The sequence below is a fragment of the Nymphalis io genome, chromosome 5, assembly GCF_905147045.1.
Source record: "Nymphalis io chromosome 5, ilAglIoxx1.1, whole genome shotgun sequence".
Lineage (NCBI taxonomy): Eukaryota > Metazoa > Arthropoda > Insecta > Lepidoptera > Nymphalidae > Nymphalis > Nymphalis io.
Genome location: NC_065892.1, coordinates 9,544,241 through 9,567,420, shown reverse-complemented (window position 1 = coordinate 9,567,420; position 23,180 = coordinate 9,544,241). Strand labels below are relative to the sequence as shown.

The 23,180-nt window shown below is 34.9% G+C and overlaps 4 protein-coding genes across 4 annotated transcripts; 3 read left to right on the top strand and 1 right to left on the bottom strand.

Moving 5' to 3' along the window:
• The first annotated feature begins 4,040 nt into the window (after positions 1-4,040).
• On the top strand, positions 4,041-5,088 carry LOC126768743 (cuticle protein 7-like). Its single transcript, XM_050487025.1, has 4 exons — positions 4,041-4,075; positions 4,277-4,501; positions 4,582-4,748; positions 4,944-5,088. The coding sequence occupies exons 1-4, from the start codon at positions 4,064-4,066 to the stop codon at positions 5,011-5,013; spliced, it is 474 nt and encodes a 157-aa protein (XP_050342982.1). The 5' UTR covers positions 4,041-4,063; the 3' UTR covers positions 5,014-5,088.
• A 4,025-nt stretch (positions 5,089-9,113) lies between these two features.
• Positions 9,114-9,960, bottom strand: LOC126768747 (cuticle protein 8-like). The gene is made up of 4 exons (XM_050487033.1): positions 9,925-9,960; positions 9,606-9,809; positions 9,356-9,522; positions 9,114-9,248 (listed from the first exon to the last, which is right to left on the bottom strand). Exons 1-4 carry the CDS (start codon positions 9,934-9,936, stop codon positions 9,182-9,184), a joined length of 450 nt encoding a protein of 149 aa, XP_050342990.1. The 5' UTR covers positions 9,937-9,960; the 3' UTR covers positions 9,114-9,181.
• A 6,079-nt stretch (positions 9,961-16,039) lies between these two features.
• Positions 16,040-17,311, top strand: LOC126768749 (cuticle protein 7-like). The gene is made up of 4 exons (XM_050487036.1): positions 16,040-16,060; positions 16,294-16,482; positions 16,755-16,921; positions 17,227-17,311. The coding sequence occupies exons 1-4, from the start codon at positions 16,049-16,051 to the stop codon at positions 17,294-17,296; spliced, it is 438 nt and encodes a 145-aa protein (XP_050342993.1). The 5' UTR covers positions 16,040-16,048; the 3' UTR covers positions 17,297-17,311.
• Positions 17,312-20,685: 3,374 nt separating this feature from the next.
• On the top strand, positions 20,686-22,008 carry LOC126768390 (cuticle protein 8-like). Its single transcript, XM_050486415.1, has 5 exons — positions 20,686-20,697; positions 20,773-20,950; positions 21,125-21,309; positions 21,403-21,569; positions 21,939-22,008. Exons 1-5 carry the CDS (start codon positions 20,686-20,688, stop codon positions 22,006-22,008), a joined length of 612 nt encoding a protein of 203 aa, XP_050342372.1.
• Positions 22,009-23,180: the final 1,172 nt, after the last annotated feature.

Genomic DNA, 23,180 nt, shown 5'->3' with positions numbered 1-23,180 from the left:
GCATGATTTCAATGTAATCCAGTAACAGCCTGTCCCACTGCTGGGCTAAAGCCTCCTCTTCCTTTTTTGAGGAGAAGGTTTGGAGCTTATTACGCCACGCTGCTCCAATGCGAGTTGATGAAATACATATGTACCACAATGTGTATCATATACTCAGTGAAATTAGACACATGTAAGTTTCCTCACGATGTTTTCCTTCACCGTCAAACACGAGATGAATTATAATCACAAATTAAGCGCATGAAAGTTCAGTGGTGCTTGCCCGGGCTTAAACCCACGACCAACAGTTGAAATTGACGCGTTCTTACCACTAGGCCATCTCGGCTCAGCAATATAAAAAAATCAGTAATATAAAAATATTTAACAATATTTTAAATGTTTATATTCAATAAATTTAAAATAAGAACGATACCAAACTTTGTTGTCGCCTTAAAAAATAATACAGTTATTGTTTAGAGCTTAATAACTAATTCAAAGTCCTAAAAAAGCAGACAGGAAATCGGTACTAAAATCCCGCAAAAACGTTCAAGTTTTTAATAAATTTTTGTTTTAATTATTAGAGAGAGTTTTTGAGATCGATTTTACCACCATTACTAATTTTTCTAATTTTAAATATAAATTACAGTCGACGTGCCTGAAGAAGATGCATTGTGAAATTTCTTTTATAATTTATATTTTTGTAAATATGAATGCGTGTAAACAAAGTGTGGATGATCCATTACATATTGACTTAAATTTTTAATCCACTCGCTACAAAATAAAGTATTTTTTAAAACAATTGAAAATGTATTTTATAATTTATATCTATCATTATTCTTATTCGACACATGCAGGTTTCCTCACGATGTTTTCCTTCACCATCAAGCACGAGATGAATTATAAATACAAATTAAGTACATGAAAATTCAGTAGTGCTTGCCCGGCTTGAACCCACGATCATCGGTTAAGATTCACGCGTTCTAACCACTAGGCCATCTAGGCTATCATAGGCTATATTATTTGCCTCAAATATAGAATTTAAAATATATAAAATAATTTGGATTGTTTTTATTTAGATCATTTTAAAGGAGTTATAATTTTGAGATTAATATGTGGAATAGCTGTCTTTCTGCGGACACGGTTAAAAATACTGCAGATATATACTTTAAAAATATATTGTGTTCAAGTAGACTCTAACGAGCACATTTGAGTAGTTATTTTGTCGCAAGAATTTGTGGCAAGAAACTTAATAGTTACTATTCTATACGGATCAATCATATGAATACGCAAAATATTATAAAATAAAATCTTAAACCAATTCCGATTTGTGGATATTAATATATCGGCTTAAGCTGTGCTATAAAGTTGTACAATAAATATCAGTCGAATTTCGTCAAAAAGTAAAAGTACACGCGATACTGCTTATAATTAACATTATTTTCATATAAATTTCATATATTACCCTGCATAAAGTTTAACGATTTCAAAGACCACGCCTATATACATTTATTTATCAAACAATGTGCCGTGTCTCGTTATTAATTTTTAACTTAACTTTAAATTTATAATTGGCATTATGCAAAATGTTCATGTGTATTAATATTTCAAAATTATGATTCATAATCATAAGCTATGAGATTCGTTACGGCTTCATAGATATATAATATTCTAGGTCATGAAAATTGATAAATTATTGCTAATTCTATTATGAGTACAACAAAAATCTGAAACATAGGTCTTAAAAATATTTATACACGTTAACGATACAGCGTACTAAAGTAATTTGACGCGTTAGGTTTTAGGGTAAAAACGTTATTTATCCTTCGTCCTTTTCTGTATCCCTGACAAAGTATATGCAAAATTTCATAATAATCTATTGAATAGTTAAGAACTGAAAGTGTAACAAACAAACGCACAAATTCACTTTAGCATTATTAATATGTTGTTTATTTCACTAACGGTACGCATAAACGGCAAGTGTCAACATACTCGACATCACGTTCTTGCAATATTGCTTATTAAAATGAGAGATTGTGGCCTTTATAATGAAGAACAAACGATAGTAAGCAGGAATGTGAGTTTTTAAGTTTCGTCATTATATGAAACAATTACCTACTTATATTCAATAATTAATTGCGTATAATTACTGCAACACGAGCAAAAATATTTCGTATATTGATTACACCATAATTTAACACGTTAGGTCGTTGATATCAATGTGAGATTGATTATTAAGATAAAGGGAATAAATTAAGACAATGAGAATTAATAAGAGTCAACTAAATTTACAAGGTAATAAGCTAATCCATATGATCAGAAATCTAAAACGGTAGACGAAATATATTCCTTGGCTATATTTTAGTAAAATTAAATAAAATAATGTATATTACAGTATCGTAACAGTGCCTTTGACTTTCCCTTTTTTATGGTATATGTAGATTATAGGTGGATGAGCATATGGGCCACCTGATGGTTAGTGGTTAGCCACGCCCAAAGATGTTGACATTGTAAGAAATGTTAACCATCGCTTACATCTACATGGGAACTAAGATGTTATATCCCTTGTGCCTGTAATTACACTGGCTCATTCACCCTTCAATCCGGAATACAACAACACCACTGCTGCTATTTTACGGTAGAATATCTGATGAGTGGATGGTACCTACCCAGACGAGCTTGCAAAAAGCCCTACCACTAGTAAATCTCCCTATCTGCACCATTTACTTTTAAAGTAATTAAAACTTCCAGACTGCTGTAACTTCTTCCAATCGTTTTTTCTTCACGTGCCATATCCATGTTTTTGCATATAGGGGATTAAATACGACGGTGAGACGGATAATTAGAAATGAGAAGTTATAAACGTTTATTTCTTATTCCCAATGTCCCAGAAGGGTTAGTCAAGTAGGAGAAATAACAGAATTTTACTGCAACAAATTTGTATTTAGCATTAAAAGAGTAAGACAAATTAGAAAATAAATTTTTAGATTTCATACAGTAACAGCCTGTTAATGTCCCACTGCTGGGCTAAGGCGTCCTCTCCCTTTTTGAGGAGAGGGCTTAGATCTTATTCCACCACGCTGCTCCAATGCGGGTTGGTAGAATACACATGTAACATAATTTCAATGAAATTAGACACATGCAGGTTTCCTCACGATGTTTTCCTTCACCGTCAAGCACGAGATGAATTATAATCACAAATTAAGCACATGAAAATTCAGTGGTGCTAACCCGGGTTTGAACCCACGATCATCGGTTAAGATTCACGCGTTCTAACCACTAGGCCATATCGGCTTAGATTTCATATCAAAGACTATTTAAACAGCTCAAAATAGAAATTAATCATTAAATTAAAAAAATAAAAATAAAGTGAATTTTAATATCTAAAGCAATAATATGTGTACAAGGTATAAGTTAGTATATAAATTGCTAACTATTATTTACTTTTGTCATTCATGTATTATAAATAGTATAAACGAATATAATGCATCTGCTCTAAATAAAAATATTAGTTTGATCGTAACGGACACACTATTTTAATACAATTAATTACGGAAAAATCGCTTTACTTCATGTAAATATTTTGATTATTTTAAGTTTCTGATTAATTTAACATCAATTCTCGATATACATTTAATATTCGCTTTAATAAAACAAAAATCAAAACAACCCATTTTGACCAAACTTACATCTTTAAAAAAAACGCCAAGAAACAGCTTTTTGAATAGACAAACTGTAACACGCACAAAATACAATTAACCTAATTTAACCGACGATGCTCTTTTCTGTTATAACAAATACAAACGATAAAAAATCCCACGCTTTACATAATAGTTTTAAGTCTGTCTTTGACAGCTTTTTACGCACCTCAACGTGCGTGCTTGTAACCGATAAACTTATATACCATGACATAAATTGATATTGATACAATAATGGTGGTTCTTGAAATGACCTTAACTATTGTCATTATTATCGCTCTGCTTGCTCGCCTGCTACCCCACTTATTTTAGTCACTGCTATATAAAAACTCACGGCCAGAACCGATTGATATCAATCACCGACCAGAACTGATTCGAACAATATCAAAATGTTCAGCAAAGTGAGTGTAACTAAGACAAATTGTGTGTAACAATATACTTCATTAAAATTAATATCTTAATCGTGTGAAAATCATATTAAGTGACCACAAGTAATTTGAAACTTCACCGACTAAATATAACATTTCATTTTAGCCTACTTTGGCTTGATTTTTAGGCTACTATGACTCTAATAACTATAAAAGTTAATCATGTATTTTCAGATCGTAGCTTTCGGAGCTCTGCTCGCAGCGGCCAGCGCTGGCTACTACCCAGGACACGGCCATGCTGTTTCATCCCAAAGCATTGTTCGTCATGACGAAGGTCTCTCTCTTGGCCATATCGCCGCTCCCGCTCACTACGCCGTACCCTTAGTACAGGCAGCACCTCTTGCACACTACGCTGCCCCAGTTGCCTATGCTGGTCATTACGATGGTCACGATGAATACGTAAGTAAACTAATAATGACAATAAGCAAATTCTTTACAAATTGTAATTTAAATTAATCTTGTATTCTTCGTATATCCAGGCTCACCCCAAATACGACTTCGCGTACTCAGTAGCCGACCCCCACACCGGTGACCACAAGTCCCAGCACGAGAGCCGCGACGGTGACGCCGTGCACGGATACTACTCTCTGGTGCAGCCTGATGGTTCCGTCCGCAAAGTTGAATACACCGCTGATGACCATAATGGGTAAATATTTTTAATATAAACAATTTAAATACCGTACCGTAACAGCCTGTGAATGTCCCACTGCTTGGGCTAAATGCATCCTCTCCCTTTTTGAGGAGAAGTTTTGGAGCTTATTCCAATTTCAATAATATTTTGAAATATTGAGATATATGTAAAGTCAAAAAACAGGTATATAATTATTGTATTTATTTTCAGATTCAACGCTGTTGTTCACAACTCTGCCCCATCTATTCACCCCCAAGTCGCCTACGACGGTCATTATTAATTTATTAAAAAAAATACCATGTTATAAATGATATTTGTACATAAATTATTATTTAATAAATATTAATTTTAATACACATCTGTAGAATATTTTTAATTTAAGCTTCATAAAAACCTTAAATCTTAGTCTTGTATAATAATAATGCTTCATATTATAGTCGTTATGAAACGTATAAATTCAAACAATAAAGCGGTGTTTTAGAAAACGGTGACATTAAATTACAATACATATTTATAAATATTATATGGTTAAGTGTATGTATATACATTATTTTTTAACCGATATTTATGAGCTTATGGTTAGTAAAAAAACTGCACCATGTTTTATGTTTATAAAACATTTATAAAATTACTTTTGAAAAGTATCCTATATATACTAAATGAGGACTCCATATTAAACTAAAAATAGATGAATTGCTACAAAAAAGCTTATCACATAGATCCACAGTTGCCTCTTTGTCTGTGCTCTACAGTTTCATCGGAGAGAGTGTTGATCCCACCTTCCTATATCTGGAGAACTAGACGTACAGCAGACTAATGTCCATTTGTTAGATATCCTGAAGATCAGGACATCCAAGTTTCATAAGGCACATGACCAAGTTATAGTTCCAGGTACAACCAAAACACCTTTGAGGCAGTAGTTAATTGGCATTTAATAGGTTTGGTCGACCATAACTTTACATAACAGTCTAAATTGCGGTCAAGAGCAAACCTATCCTCTATAAAAGAAACAAAATGACTCGAGCGAGGCCGCTAGCACAAGTTAGTTAATATACATAATTATTGCAATGTCATCTGTTCTTAATACGTAATAATAATAATAATAATGTCCTCCAGACCGATTTCAGCCACTGCGGCCAATCTCGTTGCTCTAGTGGGTAGATGAATATATATTCATTAAATATATAAATTTTATCATTAAAAAAAATTAATAAAATAAAAAATAGAATACGTAAAAATATAAATTATTCGAAATAAAGAATAAGTTGAAATTTATTTTTAACATTCTATTATACATGTTACTATCAGAACATTGTTCCAAAGTTAGTTCAAATTACTTAAGACGAATGATATTCTAATCCAGGTTAGTTTTATTTCTATCACCGTGCTTCTTGACTATATGTATGCATATATCTCAGTACAAGTACCTCACGATCACGTAAAACTCGTTTTTGTAGTTAACAAGTAAACCGTTATATTTTGTCCAAATAGACCATTGACGTTATTACTAATAAAGTATACTAATATTATAACTGCGAAAGTAAGTGTCTGTTACGCTAAACCGATTTTGATGAAATTCGGTATGAAGCAAACCTTAAATTCAAGGAAGGACTTAGGTTACTTTTTTATACATAACATCTGCCCGCACCCTTAACACTTGGGCGAAGCCGCGGGTAAGAACTAGTTTAAAATAAATTTTTGTTTTTTGTATACTAATATTATAACTGCGAAAGTAAGTGTCTGTTACGCTAAACCGATTTTGATGAAATTTGGTATGAAGCAAACCTTAAATTCAAGGAAGGACTTAGGTTACTTTTTTATACATAACATCTGCCCGCACCCTTAACACTTGAGCGAAGCCGCGGGTAAGAACTAGTTTAAAATAAATTTTTGTTTTTTTGTATACTAATATTATAACTGCGAAAGTAAGTGTCTGTTACGCTAAACCGATTTTGATGAAATTTGGTATGAAGCAAACCTTAAATTCAAGGAAGGACATAGGTTACTTTTTTATACATAACATCTGCCCGCACCCTTAACACTTGGGCGAAGCCGCGGGTAAGAACTAGTTTAAAATAAGTTTTTGTTTCATTAGGTCAAATATTAAATACATTTCGAGAATTGATGTTTAGTTAATCAGGGACTTAAAATAATACATGAAGTATTTACATTAATACTTCTTGCAATATAAGAAGACGTCGATGACTTTTAGAATTTCGGTTTTTACTTTCAATCGTAAATTTTAACTAACAACTCAATTATTTAAGTATCGTATAACATTTATACACGTTATAAGCATCAATGAACAAATATGACGCATCACCGTCACCATCATCATAAGAGTATAAAATCCTCCAGACCGATTTCGGCCACGGCGGCAAATCTCAACAGAGATTAGCCAACTGCGCAGAAGATATTATAGGGCATAAGTGTGTGCGAAGATATTATAAGGCATAAGTGCGTATTATAGGGCATAAGCATAAACACAGGAGCACTCTCTATTCTATAAATCTCATAAACCGATGGGATGGTAATCCGACACGACCGGAAAGAGTTCAGGCGCAAGACTAAGACGGCTTTACGCTCTTTTTTTATTGAATAGGAAGGCGGGCGAGCATATGGGCCACCTGTGATGGTAAGTGGTCACCAACGCCCATAGACATTGGCATTGTAAGAAATGTTAACCATTGCTTACATCACCAATGCGCCACCAACCTTGGGAACTAAGATGTTATGTCCCTTGTGCCTGTAATTACACTGGCTCACTCACCCTTCAAACCGAAACACAACAAGTACTGCTGTTTTGCGGTGGAATATCTGATGAGTGGGTGGGTGGTACCACCCAGACGAGCTTGCACAAAGCTCTACTAGCAGTTGCAGACGTGCTTTTCGAGGCACAGGAGTGTACACACTTCCAACTTCCAGACTCCGTGCTGCTACTGAGAATTTTCTACAGAAAAACTCAATAACTTTTTATTGGCATGACCTGGGATTTCAACCCAGGACCTCCGGATCTCTGGCCTTACATGTAGCCATTAGACCAACGAGGCATACGAGTATATCCCCGTCGTTAAGATATTATGCTAATAATAATATAAACAAAAGCACCTGGCTTTTGTTTATACATATTATTGTTTTGTTTTAATACAAAAAAACTTTTAGATATTTTTATAATAATTGGCTACATTTAGTTTTAGATAAAGCCCTATTCATTATAATTAATATGTTATTATAAAAAGGGTAGAATTAGTATTTCTCATTTGTAATTAATATAATCTTAAATTTCTGTTTAAGTGATACTTATGAGATAAATCAATTTTTATTTTATATATATTGCCTATTCCACTTAAATGTATATATTGTTGTTTGCGTATCACACGATAGTAAGTAAAAAAAAGGATTAACGAAAGTCATCGCGAATACTCACCGATTGAAAAAAAAAGATTGCATTGGTATTATTAAATATATCTTATATTTATCGTTTATATGTTAAGAAACGTAGTATTTGTTGATTTTCATGCAGGAAATATACAACTTGTATATTGAAAAAAAAAACCTACTGAGTCTTGTCGCCGCTTCTCAGTAAAATATAAATTCCAAAGCTACGGAAGCTTTATATTTATTTAACTTTCCTAATTTATATTCAAAAGTACTCTTAAAACTTATAGGTACCACCCACTCATCACATATTCTGAAGACAAATAGCAATAATCGGTATCGTTGTGTTCGGTTGAAGGATGAGTGAGCCAGGGAAATTTCAGGAACAAGGGACATAAAACCATAGTTTTTATCTTTAAATCGAATATATTTTGATCATTTTCATAATTCATAATTTTAACGAAAATCTATTTAAAAAATGTTTTTGTCACATATTTTTACTTTTATAGTTATATTTTGATAACCATAGATTTTATATTATTTATTGTTAATAAATAATATATTAATAATATATTTTTCGAGTGCTCTGAGGAATTATTCTCTCTAATTCCTGCTTCCCCCTTCCTTCTTAAGTCCACGCGAGCTGGTCCTCGATGTCACCGCCTAACTGTGACATCAATTCCATCGCGAACAAAGAAATTTGGCAACTCCTTTCTTTGTCGCACTTCCAAAAATTGGAATTCCTTACCAGCTCACGTGTTCCCCTCCTCTTACAACCCGGGTTCCTTCAAACGAGGCGTGAAGAGGCATCTTGCGGGCCGGCAAGGCGAAGGCGGCTAGTGCAGAACGTTTTTCCCGTTTGTACTGGCCGTCGTCGCGTTTGGACTCTACTACCACTTACCATCAGGTGGAGTAGAGTCATTTGCCATATAAAAAAAAAAATAGGTCTTCGATTCGATCACAAAGATATTCAGATAAAGTGTGTTGAAGAAAACAATGAAAATGAATTCTAAATAACTTTTAATAAATTATCCAAATTTTTCTTCTATAATATTATATTGTGCAATTCTTCAGTAATGATGGTAGTAAGCCTGGGGGTGGACTGATGGGGCAGAGTTGTGAACAACGGCATTGAATCTAAAAACACAGAACATAAACATTAGTTGTTAAATATACAAATATCTTATACATAAGTTATAAGATGATATAATACAAATATTGTTTAACCAAATTATATGACTCACCCATTGTGGTCATCAGCAGAGTATTCAACTTTGCGGACGGAACCATCGGGTTGCACCAGAGAGTAGTATCCGTGCACGGCGTCACCGTCGCGGCTCTCGTGCTGGGACTTGTGGTCACCGGTGTGGGGGTCGGCTACTGAGTACGCGAAGTCGTATTTGGGGTGAGCCTGGTAAATGAAAAATTAATATTAATTTCTCCAGATAATAAAAAATAATAACTTAAGCATAATTCTATAATATAAATACTTACGTATTCTTCGTGACCAGCATAGTGAGCAGAAGGTGCGTATACTACGGGAGCATAAGCCAAGGGAGCAGCGTGGACAAGAGGAGAAGCGTACGACAATGGAGTGGCATGACCCTCATCATGACGCACGATACTTTGAGATGAGACAGCGTGGCCGTGCAGGAAACCAGCGTTGGCTGCTGCCAGCAGAGAACCAAAGGCTAAGATCTATGAAAAAAAAGTTGAATTAAATTTGGATCTTTTTATTTAAACATTAATACAAGTGAAAATTTATTTTAATTTATTTTAAATGATAAAATTAAATTTATCGTAAAAAACTCACTTTGGCAAACATTTTTGATGTTGTTTTGAATAATGTTAGTGAGTGATTGATGTCAATATCCATTAACCACTGGTTTTTATATCATATAACATTGTTTGAGAACAAGTGGGGCGGCCACCGAACAAAGCATAGTTCAATTATTAAACTATTTCGAAACGAAAATTATTTTTAGTTACGTTTTTACTTACTATTTAAAGTATTTTTCTTGATATCTTCTCAGTATTCTGTTAATATTTATATTATTATGTATATTTGAACATAAGTTTTAAATACATTTATAAATATATATCCATATTATATTTTATATATAATATAATATTATAAAATTGTAATTGAATAAATAGTTTGATTGTATGGAAACACTATACAACATATTGTTGTAAGAAGTGTAATAATATATTTTACATTACATTATAATATGTTTACGACAACACAAAGCTAGATTAGCTTTGTGTTGTCGTAAACATATTATAATTTTATGAATTTTGGTACAATTGACTTTGACATAATCTAAAACAACGTTCATTCAATAAATAAAAGGTACATTAAACTTTATTTAATTAATAAGAACATAACTCCATAATATTAATAACTCATTATGTTACATACATTTATTTAAAAAATGATAATAAGTAAGGAAAAATTAAATTTTATTTAAAATATAAAATAATTAACCTACATTAAGTTTTCAAGTCACAATTAGTAACGGTCAGTGGTAAAGTTATTTCTAGATTGAATGATATCGTACGACAGACATTAAATATTAATTAGTTTATTATTACTATTATTAAACTATCAATTCACGAATTACATTTAAACGCAAATGATAAATTTAAACCCAATTAAAATTAAGTAAAAATCGATCAAGTGCGACTTACGTCGACTTGTTTTATATATTAAATGTAAGCTTATATTATGTCTATATAGATATATCTATATAGACATAATCGGGAAAGTTAAATTATTTATAAATTATATATTCTAAGCCCTATTGTTATACAGTATTTATAAAATTAAATCTGCTGGACACTTGCTTCTATGGGTAAAAAGGAGACGAAAATTCTTTTTTTACTTCTCTATTGATTTATTGTAATAAAGGTCTTCAAAATGTGTACGTACATAAAAGTTAACTCTATAGTAGCAACAACAATTTTTAGCTGAGTACAAAAAGAAAGAGCTTATCTCTGTTATGCCTTATTTTATTTTGTTGATGTTTTTCGATAGTTTTGTGTAACAATTATGATAATTATTTATTTTTTAATTACGATATACCACGAGGATATAACGGAGGTAAACTTATGGATGACGTAAATGATGATGATACAACTAATTGATTCAATCAACAGCCAATCGTTGTCCACTGCTGAACATAGGCCTCTCCCAAGGTGCGCCAAAGCTCCCTGTCCTCCGCCTTCCGCATCCAGTTGGTGCCCGCCACCTTCTTAAGGTCGTCGGTCCACCTGGCTGGAGGGCGCCCTACGCTGCGCTTGCCGATTCGCGGTCTCCACTCTAGGAATCGTCTGCTCCAACGGCCATCGGTCCTACGACATACGTGACCAGCCCACTGCCACTTCAGCCTGCTAATTTTGCAAGCTATGTCGGTGACTCCGGTTCTTTTCCGGATAATCTCATTTCTGATCTTATCCTTCAAAGATACTCCGAGCATAGCTCGCTCCATAGCACGCTGAGCGACTTTGAATTTGTGGACTAGTCCCGCAGTTAGTGTCCACGTTTCGGCACCGTATGTCATGGCAGGTAAGACGCATTGGTTGAAGACTTTCGTCTTCAAACATTGCGGTATAGACGACTTGAGGACTTGACGAAGGTTGCCAAATGCTGCCCATCCCAAGCGAATTCTTCGATCGGCTTCCTTCTCGAAGTTGTTCCTACCGATTTGTATAATCTGTCCTAGGTAGGTATATTCACTAACAACTTCGAGAGGTTTGCCCTCGACGTATATCGGTCCCGGCACGACATGCCTATTGAACATGACCTTGGTCTTGTCCAAGTTCATGCCGAGACAGACACACCGGGAAGACTCGCCTAGGCTACGCAGCATTTCGGTGAGTTGTTCCAGCGACTCTGCTATGATGACGATATCGTCGGCAAATCGAAGGTGTGAGATGTACTCGCCGTTTACATTGACTCCATACCTAGTCCAATCCAGCGTTTTGAAAACGTCTTCCAACGCGTTGGTGAACAGTTTCGGGGATATTACATCCCCCTGTCTCACCCCTCTGCGCAATTGGATCGCCTTCGTCTTACAGTCCTGGATGTGGACAGTCATTGTAGCGGCGTTGTACAGACATCTCAGTACCTCGATATATCTCCAATCGATATGACATCTCTGCAATGAGTCGAGCACTGCCCAGGTTTCGATGGAGTCGAAGGCTTTCTCGTAGTCCACAAATGCCATACACAGCGGCTGATTGTACTCTTCGGTCTTCTGCACAATCTGCCGAACAGTATGGATGTGGTCCACGGTGCTGTAGCCTGATCGAAAGCCGGCTTGCTCTGGGGGCTGGAACTCGTCAAGTCGTCTGGCGAGACGGTTCGTGACGACTCTTGAGAACAGCTTATACACGTGACTCAGGAGGGAGATTGGTCTGTAGTTTTTCAAGAGGGTTTTATCACCTTTCTTGAAAAACAGTACCACCTCACTCCCGCTCCACGTTTCCGGGGTCTTGCCATGTTGGATGACGGAATTAAAGAGGCTTGCTAGCTCTTTCAGGACCGGAGTCCCGCCTGCCTTAAGCAACTCTGTTGTGATTCCGTCATCTCCCGGAGATTTGTTGTTTTTAAGCTGTTCTAGAGCCGCCCTAATCTCTCCTTGGTCAACGACCGGGAGCTCCTCGGAGTAATGGCGCATAAGAGGGGCGCGCTGGTCATCAATACTGATTCCCATGGGTTTATCCGATCTTGAAGAGAACAACTGCCCATAAAACCTCTCTACTTCTCCGATAATCTCAGGCCTAGAGGTAACGACCCCACCATTTTCAGTTTTAAGTTTTGTCAGACGCGGCCTCCCAAACTTGCGAGCGAACACTTTCGATCCCCGATTTTGCTCAATCGCAGCCTTGATGGCACGGGTATTGGAGCGTCGGAGATCGCGTCGCGTCAGCGTTTTTATTGTTCGGTTTAAGGCCTTATCTGACAAAAACGATGGTAGTTCTCGTCGTTTTCTCATGAGCTCGAGTGTCTCAGCAGAGAGTTTTGGTGCGTTGTCTCTTCTCTGTGGCGGAAAACACTTGCGGGATGTGTTTTGCAGTATTTTGACCAGCGTGTCGGTTCTCTCATCAATGCTGCTTATGGTTTCCAACGCGGTGAATTGATTTTGAAGTTCCATTTGGAACTTTTCGGAGCCTTGAGCAGCTTGGAGCATGGTAGGTCGGAGAGTAGACCTCATCATTCTCGATCTTTCGGCTTTTAAGTTGATATTTAGAGTGCCTCGAACCAAGCGGTGATCACTTCCGGTATTAAACCTGTTGATCACTGAAACATCTCTAAATATGTGCCTTTTATTCGAGATGATAAAGTCTATCTCGTTCCTTGTCACGTTATCGGGGCTTCGCCAGGTCCACCTCCTCTGAGGCTTCTTTTGAAAGAAAGAATTCATCAAAAAAAGCCCCTGCGCTTCGAGGAAGTTTACCAGAATTTGCCCCCTGTGATTTCTGCAGCCCAAGCCGTAAGGTCCGACTTTCGATTCACCGCTATCTTGTACTCCCACTTTAGCATTAAAGTCTCCCATAACAACATTGTAGTGGGCCCTCGAGGTGTCGTTGAGGGCCTTTGCGATGTCCTCGTACATCGCTTCGACCACATCATCAGAGTATGTCGAAGTTGGCGCATATACCTGTACAACCTTCAGGGAGTACCTGTCGGAAAGTTTTAGGACAAGGTACGCTACCCGGTTCGACACACTACTGATTTCCACAATGCTGCTAATGAGATCCTTTTTGACTAGAAAACCGACACCACCCTGGGAGAGGTTATCACCTTCGCGGAAGTAGAGTAAGTTACCGGACTCTAGAGTTATCGTGTCCTCCCCCTGTCTTCGGACTTCAGATAACCCCAGTATATGCCAGTTTATATGACTTAACTCTACTTCTAATTCGGCGAGGTGATGGTCCAGCCTCATCGAGCGTCCATTATACGTTGCCATTTTCAGTCGTTTTATACGGTAGCCTGCCGTGAACCGGTGATTCTTAGCACCCCCTGCCCTGCCGATACCGCGACCGCTACCTTGGTCGGGCCTAGCGGGCTTGCCGGTAACTGGGGGCCTTTTTTTGGGCGCATCTGCCATTTAGGGAGGTGGTTTGCCCATACTCGCCGCGCTGGGCAGGCGTGTTGGCGAGCGCAGTAGGGGGTAAGATGTTTATGGGAGGGGGGACGCTGCTGCCCATCCCCCCTTTTCCCCGTCCCTCAGTCGCCTCTTACGACACCCACGGGATGAGATTGGGGGAGTACTATTCTAAGCCGGTACTCCACGGCTACTAATTGATTAGTTATTGTAAATATCATTTATCAATTTTTATTTTAAGTTCACATGATATTCATTTTATCGCGCTTATATAGTGAACGACAAAATAACAGTATACTTATTTTAAATGTTTTCTTTAAGTATATTTTGGAAAAGTTTCGGATATATTACGATTAAATTAAATAAACGTATACTAACTGTGGGGTAACTGTTGAACAGAGTCCGATTGTATTACAATTTAGCTTTATACTTAATTATTAAAAAAAGCATCATGTGGTAAAGCCTCACATGCGAAATCGGGATGTATTTCTAGTAAATGTAAAACCAATCACAAAAACATGAATGAAATTTTTGTTACGTTTCTGCAATAATGAGTCATAAGAATTTAGTTTCAAGGTTCTATCGTCACTTCGTAATTTCCTCCGGATAATGAATGTAAAATAAATGATTAGCCCATTCACCTTATTTAGAAGAAATACCTATTTCCTTTTGTTTCTACGCTACTGAGTTTGCCGGGATTTTTAACAGTCTATTATGAATTTTAGCTTGACATACACATAATTAATTATTTAAAGTAAAATATTCGAAACAAAAAAAGTTTTGATTTCGAATCCGAATTTCCTTTTTTATTCAACAATAACAAAGCAATAATTCCTCATATTTGAGTGAACAACAATATAACTTTCTAAACACACAACGATTTCTATCATTGTCAAGTTCAAGACAAAATAAAAAACTACGTCTTTGCCAATATAACAAAAACTGAGGTCGTACTTGAACATTATTGGTATTCTTTTATAAAAAATGTGACCCGTAATACTATTATTAATTGGTATGGATTTTTTCTCCATATTATTGTAATTATCATATTCACTACAGGAATGGTGTGGAGAAAATAAAATGTGTCTAAATATCTGAAATTGCTACCATATATATAGTTCACAAAAAATAAGAATACTATTCCCTCTTAAAAATTAAGAAGTCAACACAATTCGATGTTTTGGTGAAACCTTGGTGTAATAATGATGCTGAATTATCCTTTACACCGCATCAAGTAAAACAATAGCTATGACGGTATCAAACAACAAAGAAAATCGACTTTATAAAAAGATTCAGCAAAAACTATAAAAATGTTAGAACTTATCAAATGCTGTACTTGTACCATTTATAGATCCGCATTATACTAGAATATACCTCACCTTTTTAGTATCGTACACATAATATAAATAAAAGTTGATTGAAATTATATCCATGTAGAAGCCGAAAGGAAAAGAAAATTATTGGAGGTATCAACAGTTTTTCTTAAATACCTGATTATATTAAATGTAACAATTCTGCTAACCATTAAAAAAAACTTAACTAAGTTGACCCAAATATGAAAAGCTATTATGGCGTTAAATACGTGATCAATGAAATAGTTTTTGTTAGTTAGCACATTAGAAACATAATATGAATACGGTTAATATAGCATGTAATTGTTATTCTGTAATTAGTTTGATATGACCTTTATTTTTATTGCCTTTGTTACCAGCGCAAGGTGTGCTCGAACTAATGTCACCCCACTAGTTCTTTATGATATAGAGTATAAAAACTTACGGCCAAAACTATTGATATCAATCATTGAAAGATATTGAATATAGAAAAATGTTCTCCAAAGTAAGTAATACTACATAAACCACCTAACTTATAAAATAAAAGTTAAAATTAAAAATATCGTTCAAGTGCTTTAAGAAAAAAAAACATTCAGAAAATACGTGTTTTTGGATTTTTTGAGTCATATTTTCTAATTTGATTCGACTATAATATTTCTTTATAATTAAATTTATAAAGAAAATAAACATCGATTCCATTTTTTATAACAGTGATATAATTTTTTTATTTCATTTAAGATCGTTACTTTTGGTGCCCTTTTGGCTGCGGCCAATGCTGGTCTTTATGGACATGCTGTGTCTTCACAAAGTATTATACGTCATGATGGAGGACACTATGCCCCTCTGGCATACGCTCCAGTGGCTTATGCCCCTATCGCTCAATATGATCACTACGACGGTGCCCACTACAACGGACATGATGCTTACGTAAGTTTAAATAGTACTTTCCAAGTTTTCAATTATTACTTCCGATCAGTTTCACACATAGATTTGACATATCATCCATATTTCAAAACATTTAAGAACTATTTAAACAAAAATTTATACCAAGTGCTTACATAAAAATCTGTTTTATAAAGTCATGCTGTATTTATGTCAATATAGTTATTACTCAATTAAACATAAAAAAACATGAAAAATAAATTCCCTTCTTGATGATAATATTCTTTATATATATTCATGCTTCATATATTTTCCAGACTCACCCCAAATACGACTTCGCGTACTCAGTAGCCGACCCCCACACTGGTGACCACAAGTCCCAGCACGAAAGTCGCGACGGTGACGCCGTGCACGGATACTACTCTCTGGTGCAGCCTGATGGTTCCGTCCGCAAGGTTGAATACACCGCTGATGCTCACAATGGGTAATTCTTTATTTATACTTCTCATCCGACAACTATTTAGACGGTAAAAAATTGACATATTTCAGTTTTTCATCTGAAGTAACGAAAACAAAAAAAAGAAATATTGCTCGAAAACACTGCAGACATCAATGTTATCACAAAAAAAATATATCCCGTCAGTGATTCGACAAAATAACCCATTCATTCTGACCTTAGGTCATTTTAGTTATTGCCGGAATTATACAAAATAATAATCAGTACATGTCTTATTAAAAATATTTTATTATGTGCCTTATCTTTTTCCATAAAAATACTTTTGTTTTCAGTTTCAACGCTGTGGTGCACAACTCTGCCCCCTCTATTCACCCCCAACCCGCTTACCATCATTACTACTAAGAAAATTGCGTCGAAATGCGATAAAATTACTGTGATTACTTATTAGCAAACGATGTATAGTAGTTGTATGTTTAGACATTTGTTTTGTCTTCTTTTTTCAAACGTCAAATTACTAAAGACAGAAGGAGAGAAATCGTCGTGTAACTTTAATTTACCCGCTGTACAACGTTTGATAGTGAGGCCATATGTATTTATTATTTATTAAATGACTATATAACAAATTTATTTCTTTTATTATATACATAATTATTTCCATTAATTTTATTATACAGCTCTAATTTAAAAATAATTGCTCTACAAATCATGCCTATACTTAACAAACCAGCCTTCTTGTCACCAGGAGATATAATCAGCTGCTTATAAATCTTTCTTAATTTTTTGTTCTTATAACGTATATTTATAATAACATTTCTTTATGTTTACTCAAATATTCCTGTATTATTACAACTTATCTTAGGACATAGACATATTTAGATAGGTAGTAATTATAGCTATTTATATTGTGTAACTATTGACATAAAGTAGCCTATTTATTTATCCTATTAATATGATAATTATTTATGGAAAAACTTATTTCAAATAAATTATGATAAACTCGAACACGTCGCGACAGGACCAACAATTATCATGCTTTTTAAGGAACGCGAGTGCACACACTTTCAGATTCCGAGATGCTAATGGGTAAACAGAAAACCCAATAACTATTGATCTGCCAAAACGAGGCCTTGAACACTGGGTTTGCAGCCTAATATCTCTCCATTCATCCATTAAACAAAGAACTTGCTTATAAAGATAATATCTTATGTATAATGAAAATAAGCAATACATTATTAACAACAAATACGATAATCTAACTCCAATTAAATAGCAATTAAATAATTTGAATAGAAGTTTATTACCTGAGATATGCAGAGATAAGATTTCATATAACTTTTAGTATTGTAATAACTTATTATTTTTTTAAGAGAAAAAATTAATCAATATTCTATCTGTCTCGACAAACTCTTAACTCATAAGCATTACAAAGGCAATTCTGTACGTATATCATATAGTCGTGATAGTTTTCACGCAATTCCGTCACGAACGTTTATAAAATTAGGGGCGAGGTGACCTTTCATACACCTTATTAATCAATTCCAATAAATCTACTCTACAATCAACGCATTATATTTATGAAAATAATAATAAAGTATACCTACATCCGTCTAGAATTTCCTGTCTTAAGAATGATAAAATATTTATTTGTTTAATATATTATATAAAGAACGGGACGTGCTTCCGCTAGTAAAATTAAAAATTAGACATATAAATTGTCAGCCATTTTTATTAATACGTGCGAACTAAGCATCGTACTGCGGTACGACGCTGCTCCGTTTTCCGGCACCGGCGCCGTGCCGTTACACGGTGGTCGATGGCACACCGTAGAGATGGGTCCACGCCGTAACTACCTAAGTGACGATCACTACCTGATGCCGTTTTGTCAGATATATATTTATAAATGGAATAATAGATTTAAAAAAAACACCTAGATGGTGCATTAGTTAGAACCGGGTTCAAACCAAAGCAAGCACGACTGAATGTTCATGTACTTAATTTGTTATCTTGTACTTGGTGGTGTAAAAAATATTTTGAGGAAACACAATGTGTTCATAAGTCAGATAAAAATCTGCCACATGTGTATTAAGTGGTGGTATAAACTCTAGGTCTTCTCCTCAAAAAGAGAGTCCAGCAGCGGAAAATTTACAAGCTTTATAAGAACTTAAAGTTTGCTTTTTTATTAAAAATACGTATACTTTAGCCTAAAAATATAATATTAACTTTATAACGAACGAACGAAAACTTAGGGTGCTTAGTTTATTTTTATTTCTAGTATTAATTTTTTTTTTGTTGTCATAAAATATTAACATAAATATACTGTGTAAATATATAATGAAACTTTTTGATGTATTAAAATGGATACAATGAGTAGCTATTCCCCAACGAAAAATGCCGTATAGCGATAATACTATGAAAATAACTAAACCGATTGGTTAGCTTTCCTTACAGAATAACTGTGAAGCTAAGTCTGGCTGCCTGGTTACAAATAGTGGTGGCTCCATAGAAGCTTTGAATTCAAAATTACACGTAAGAATTTTGGTGATAACATCAAGATAAACATTATGCATTTTTACGGTGGGCGTTGTATATACTACACTTCTATTATATACGGAATACTTACGCAGATGTTATTGTGACCAAAACAGTTTTTTGTCCTTGTTATATCTTATTCTAACAACCACGCCAACCAGCCAGTCAAATTTTTTTGACTTTTCACTTTATAAATAAATGTAACACGAACATGTTATTTAAAATAAGGCAAGTAAATAACGCAAACAAGTACCTAGTTTTTTCAATATTTATTATGTATGTAGGTAAATAGCCAAAGTATACTTGACCTAGAGATAATTAGCTAAGATAATAATTAACAAGAGTTTATGTTCCATTACGAAAAATGTCTGTTAATAAGATCATATAATTAAAATGCAAAGAAGATTAACAAAGATGTGTTTCTTAATGTTTTAAATTGAAATAATACGACAAAATAAATATTTTCATTTCAAAAAAAAATTGTATTTTTTTTATTTAATTAATTAATCTCCTCAGACTTAGTGCTCGTTGCCTTAAATATTTTTTTTTCATAAACCAATACCTATTTATTATTGTTTTAAGAACAAAAACATTTCTTGTCAATGTCTATGGGCGTTGGTGACCACTTACCATCAGGCGGCCCATATGCTCGTCCGCCTTACTATTCTATTTATTAAAAAAATTCAATCTTTATAAATCATTACAAATTAAAAAAAAAAACTTAAAATAAATGAAATATTTATTTTTCCCCCGTTATGCATTTCTTTTATTTGCTATATATCTTAAGTAAAAACAGATTATTGAGAAAAGAATTAGAAGTACATACTTTATTAGCCCATTAAAATTTATGGTAACATTCATACATTAGTGGCGTTTGTCACATAACTCACACAATAGTAGTTTTTCAGTTATGAGGTAGACATAATTCCATTTCATGTTATAAAATTCCTAAGATGTGTGAACCCCGTTATAATATCAATCTGTTCCTCATTCTTAAAAATGCTTTAAAGTAAATAATAGTTAGTTGTCTCGATCTGTTGTGACCCAGTATAATGAGATACAGTTCACATAGTATTATTGTTAAGTAACAATTCTTTAGTTACTCATGTGTAATGCGGGAATGATGAAGACAAAGCGCGATGACCTTGTCTTGGATGTACCACGAACTGATTTCGGCGCCCCACTGGAGAAACAATAAGATTTCTTATAAAACCACGGATACTCATTAAACACATGTCAGTCACGAATTAGAATCCCGAAAAATGTTTTCTAAGGTAAGAATATTAACGTTTTTCAAATAGCTACAATTTTATAATTGGTTTTAAATCACCATTTTGTTCATTTTCCAGATACTCATCCTTGGTGCTGTTTTTGCAGTGGTCCAATCTGGTCAATTAGGTCATGGTGGCTACTCTCACCCATCGCAGTACAATGCAATCAATTATGGTGCCCCTTATGCTGCAGCACCTTATTATAATCCCTCTTCTTTAGGTCATGCCTCTCCTGTAGCTTATAATAATGGACTTGGATATGGGGCGTCATTAAATCCTCTTATCCATCAATCACCCCTAACTCATGCATCACCATTTGTCCATTCTAATTCCTACGCACATTCCGCGTCATTGTCTCATGTTACACCTCTGATTCATGCTAGCCCCATAGCTCATCAAGCTTCTCTAACTCAAACTGCACCTCTGGCACATGGTGCACCATTGGCCCATTCCTCAGCCCTAGACCATTCTTCACCTCTTGCACATGCTGCACCTCTATCTCATGCCGCAACCATATCTCATGCCGCTCCGTTTGCTCATGCAACATCCCATTCCAATATAGTTTCCGCATCCCACGCCTCTCATAGTCACGTCGGCAACTACGGTGGATATTACGCTTCCAAAGCCTATAACGTACGTAGTATTTGAAATAAAAGTGAATAGAGATTTTTTTATCTGCATACTAATACTTATTTATTGTTTTTTCAGTCTCATCCAAAGTATCAGTACTCGTACTCTGTCGACGACCCGCATACTGGAGACCACAAGTCCCAACACGAGATCCGTGATGGCGACGTTGTAAAGGGCGGATACTCATTGTTGCAGCCTGATGGCTCTTTCAGAAAAGTGTCTTACTCTGCTGATGACCATAATGGGTAATTAATTTATACATATAACATAACGTATTAGGTAAGACGCGAGATTTCTAAACTTTCCTCAAATAGCGTAAAAATGCGTAAATCCGATTCGTTTACGTGACTTGCTATTATTTGACATTGCTTTCTCAGGAAGCTTCACGTACACGTAATAGATGACTTATATGACGACGTAAACATAAAATCACATGGCAGCCAAACCGGTAATCTTGCGTTCCGGTATCATATAAGTAATGACCTCAATCGACCTCTGTGCTTAATTCAAGAGTATCTCGACAAACAGGTGTCAGTTGTGAACTAGTTGTAGAACAGGTTTTGATATCTTGATGATTCATTTAATGTAAACATAAACAATACATTTACTTTCAGTTTCAACGCAGTGGTACAGAACTCCGGGCCAAGTCATCACGTGTATTCCGCGCAGTACCATCATTATTGAGGAAATTAAAACTAATAATCTGGAAAATGTACAAAATATTTTTAATACACTATAATGTGTTCATTAATTTAATATATATTATTATAATTAAAAAATAAAATAATTAAATAAGTGGTTTCATTGAAAATATAAAACGTCAGCTACATAACCAATATTTATAGGTAATATAGCTATTTGAATAGTATTAATTTAAAAACAGCTAAAATGAGATATTATAGTGCACAAGTACACTCTTTATTCAATCTCAATACCCGACAGGACTGGTGATAATTCCAGATTAGGACCAGGACGCAGGTTTTAGTTGTTTTCCCCAGGATCAAGCCCTTTTTAAGTATCGAACGTCAAGGCGCAGGGTGGGCTGAGACGACGCCTTTGAGTGAGAGTGAAAGTCTCATAAAAGGCTGGCCATCAGACCAACTTTTTTTTTTCGCTTTCGCTGAAAAAACGCATTTAAGCGTTTCCTGATATGTAAGACTCACTGGTGCCAAATATGTACAGGAATACCCTATTAAAAACTAGCGTCACCCAGCAGTCTTCATCGGTGAAGCGGGTGAGCGTAGGTACTCTCCCCACGCTCCCACTCCGCAGACTCGTTCTGTAACATGACATTTTTGCAGAAGGAAACCATCTCCTTCCAGCAACTCTCAATACTCTTCACCTACGATGGCCGCCAGGAAATGGCTCAGGGAACCCCATGCGGCATATTTCATCAGGATATCACGCATCGCGAGTCACTAGACCATCCATGCAGCAGTCGTATAAACATGTAATGTGAATATAAACAAATTAGTTGTATACATAATTTTAACATTTTGTCACACACACAGTTTGTAATTCACAAACAAATCTAATAAATTTAAAAACAATAATATATTCCGATAGTATTTTCACTGTCAATCAAAATATTAAGAAACAATTATCGACTATGGTTAAAAATAACAAGTTTAAAACTATTTAATGTTACGAAAGGCAATCTAATTGATAATCTAAAACATGCACTGACGAAAGCACTTCAACAGTCGCCTGTTATTTACATCGGAAACTATATTGCACATAAACTTGTTTTGAGTTACACTTTATCATATTATATTATAATGTAATCACTGTAATGCAATTGAATAATTAATATAAGTAAATAAATGAATTTCTTACATCCTCTTTTAAAATTATCT

Coding starts and splice junctions, on each gene's coding strand:
- LOC126768743 (XM_050487025.1), top strand. Junction 4,502..4,581: donor ACGATGGTCACGATGAATAC/GTAAGTAAACTA, acceptor TCGTATATCCAG/GCTCACCCCAAATACGACTT. Junction 4,749..4,943: donor ACCGCTGATGACCATAATGG/GTAAATATTTTT, acceptor ATTTATTTTCAG/ATTCAACGCTGTTGTTCACA.
- LOC126768747 (XM_050487033.1), bottom strand. Junction 9,523..9,605: donor ATGCTGGTCACGAAGAATAC/GTAAGTATTTAT, acceptor TTCATTTACCAG/GCTCACCCCAAATACGACTT. Junction 9,249..9,355: donor TCTGCTGATGACCACAATGG/GTGAGTCATATA, acceptor CTGTGTTTTTAG/ATTCAATGCCGTTGTTCACA.
- LOC126768749 (XM_050487036.1), top strand. Junction 16,483..16,754: donor ACAACGGACATGATGCTTAC/GTAAGTTTAAAT, acceptor TATATTTTCCAG/ACTCACCCCAAATACGACTT. Junction 16,922..17,226: donor ACCGCTGATGCTCACAATGG/GTAATTCTTTAT, acceptor TTTTGTTTTCAG/TTTCAACGCTGTGGTGCACA.
- LOC126768390 (XM_050486415.1), top strand. Junction 20,951..21,124: donor AGCTTATAATAATGGACTTG/GATATGGGGCGT, acceptor CACCTCTGGCAC/ATGGTGCACCATTGGCCCAT. Junction 21,310..21,402: donor GCAACTACGGTGGATATTAC/GCTTCCAAAGCC, acceptor TTGTTTTTTCAG/TCTCATCCAAAGTATCAGTA.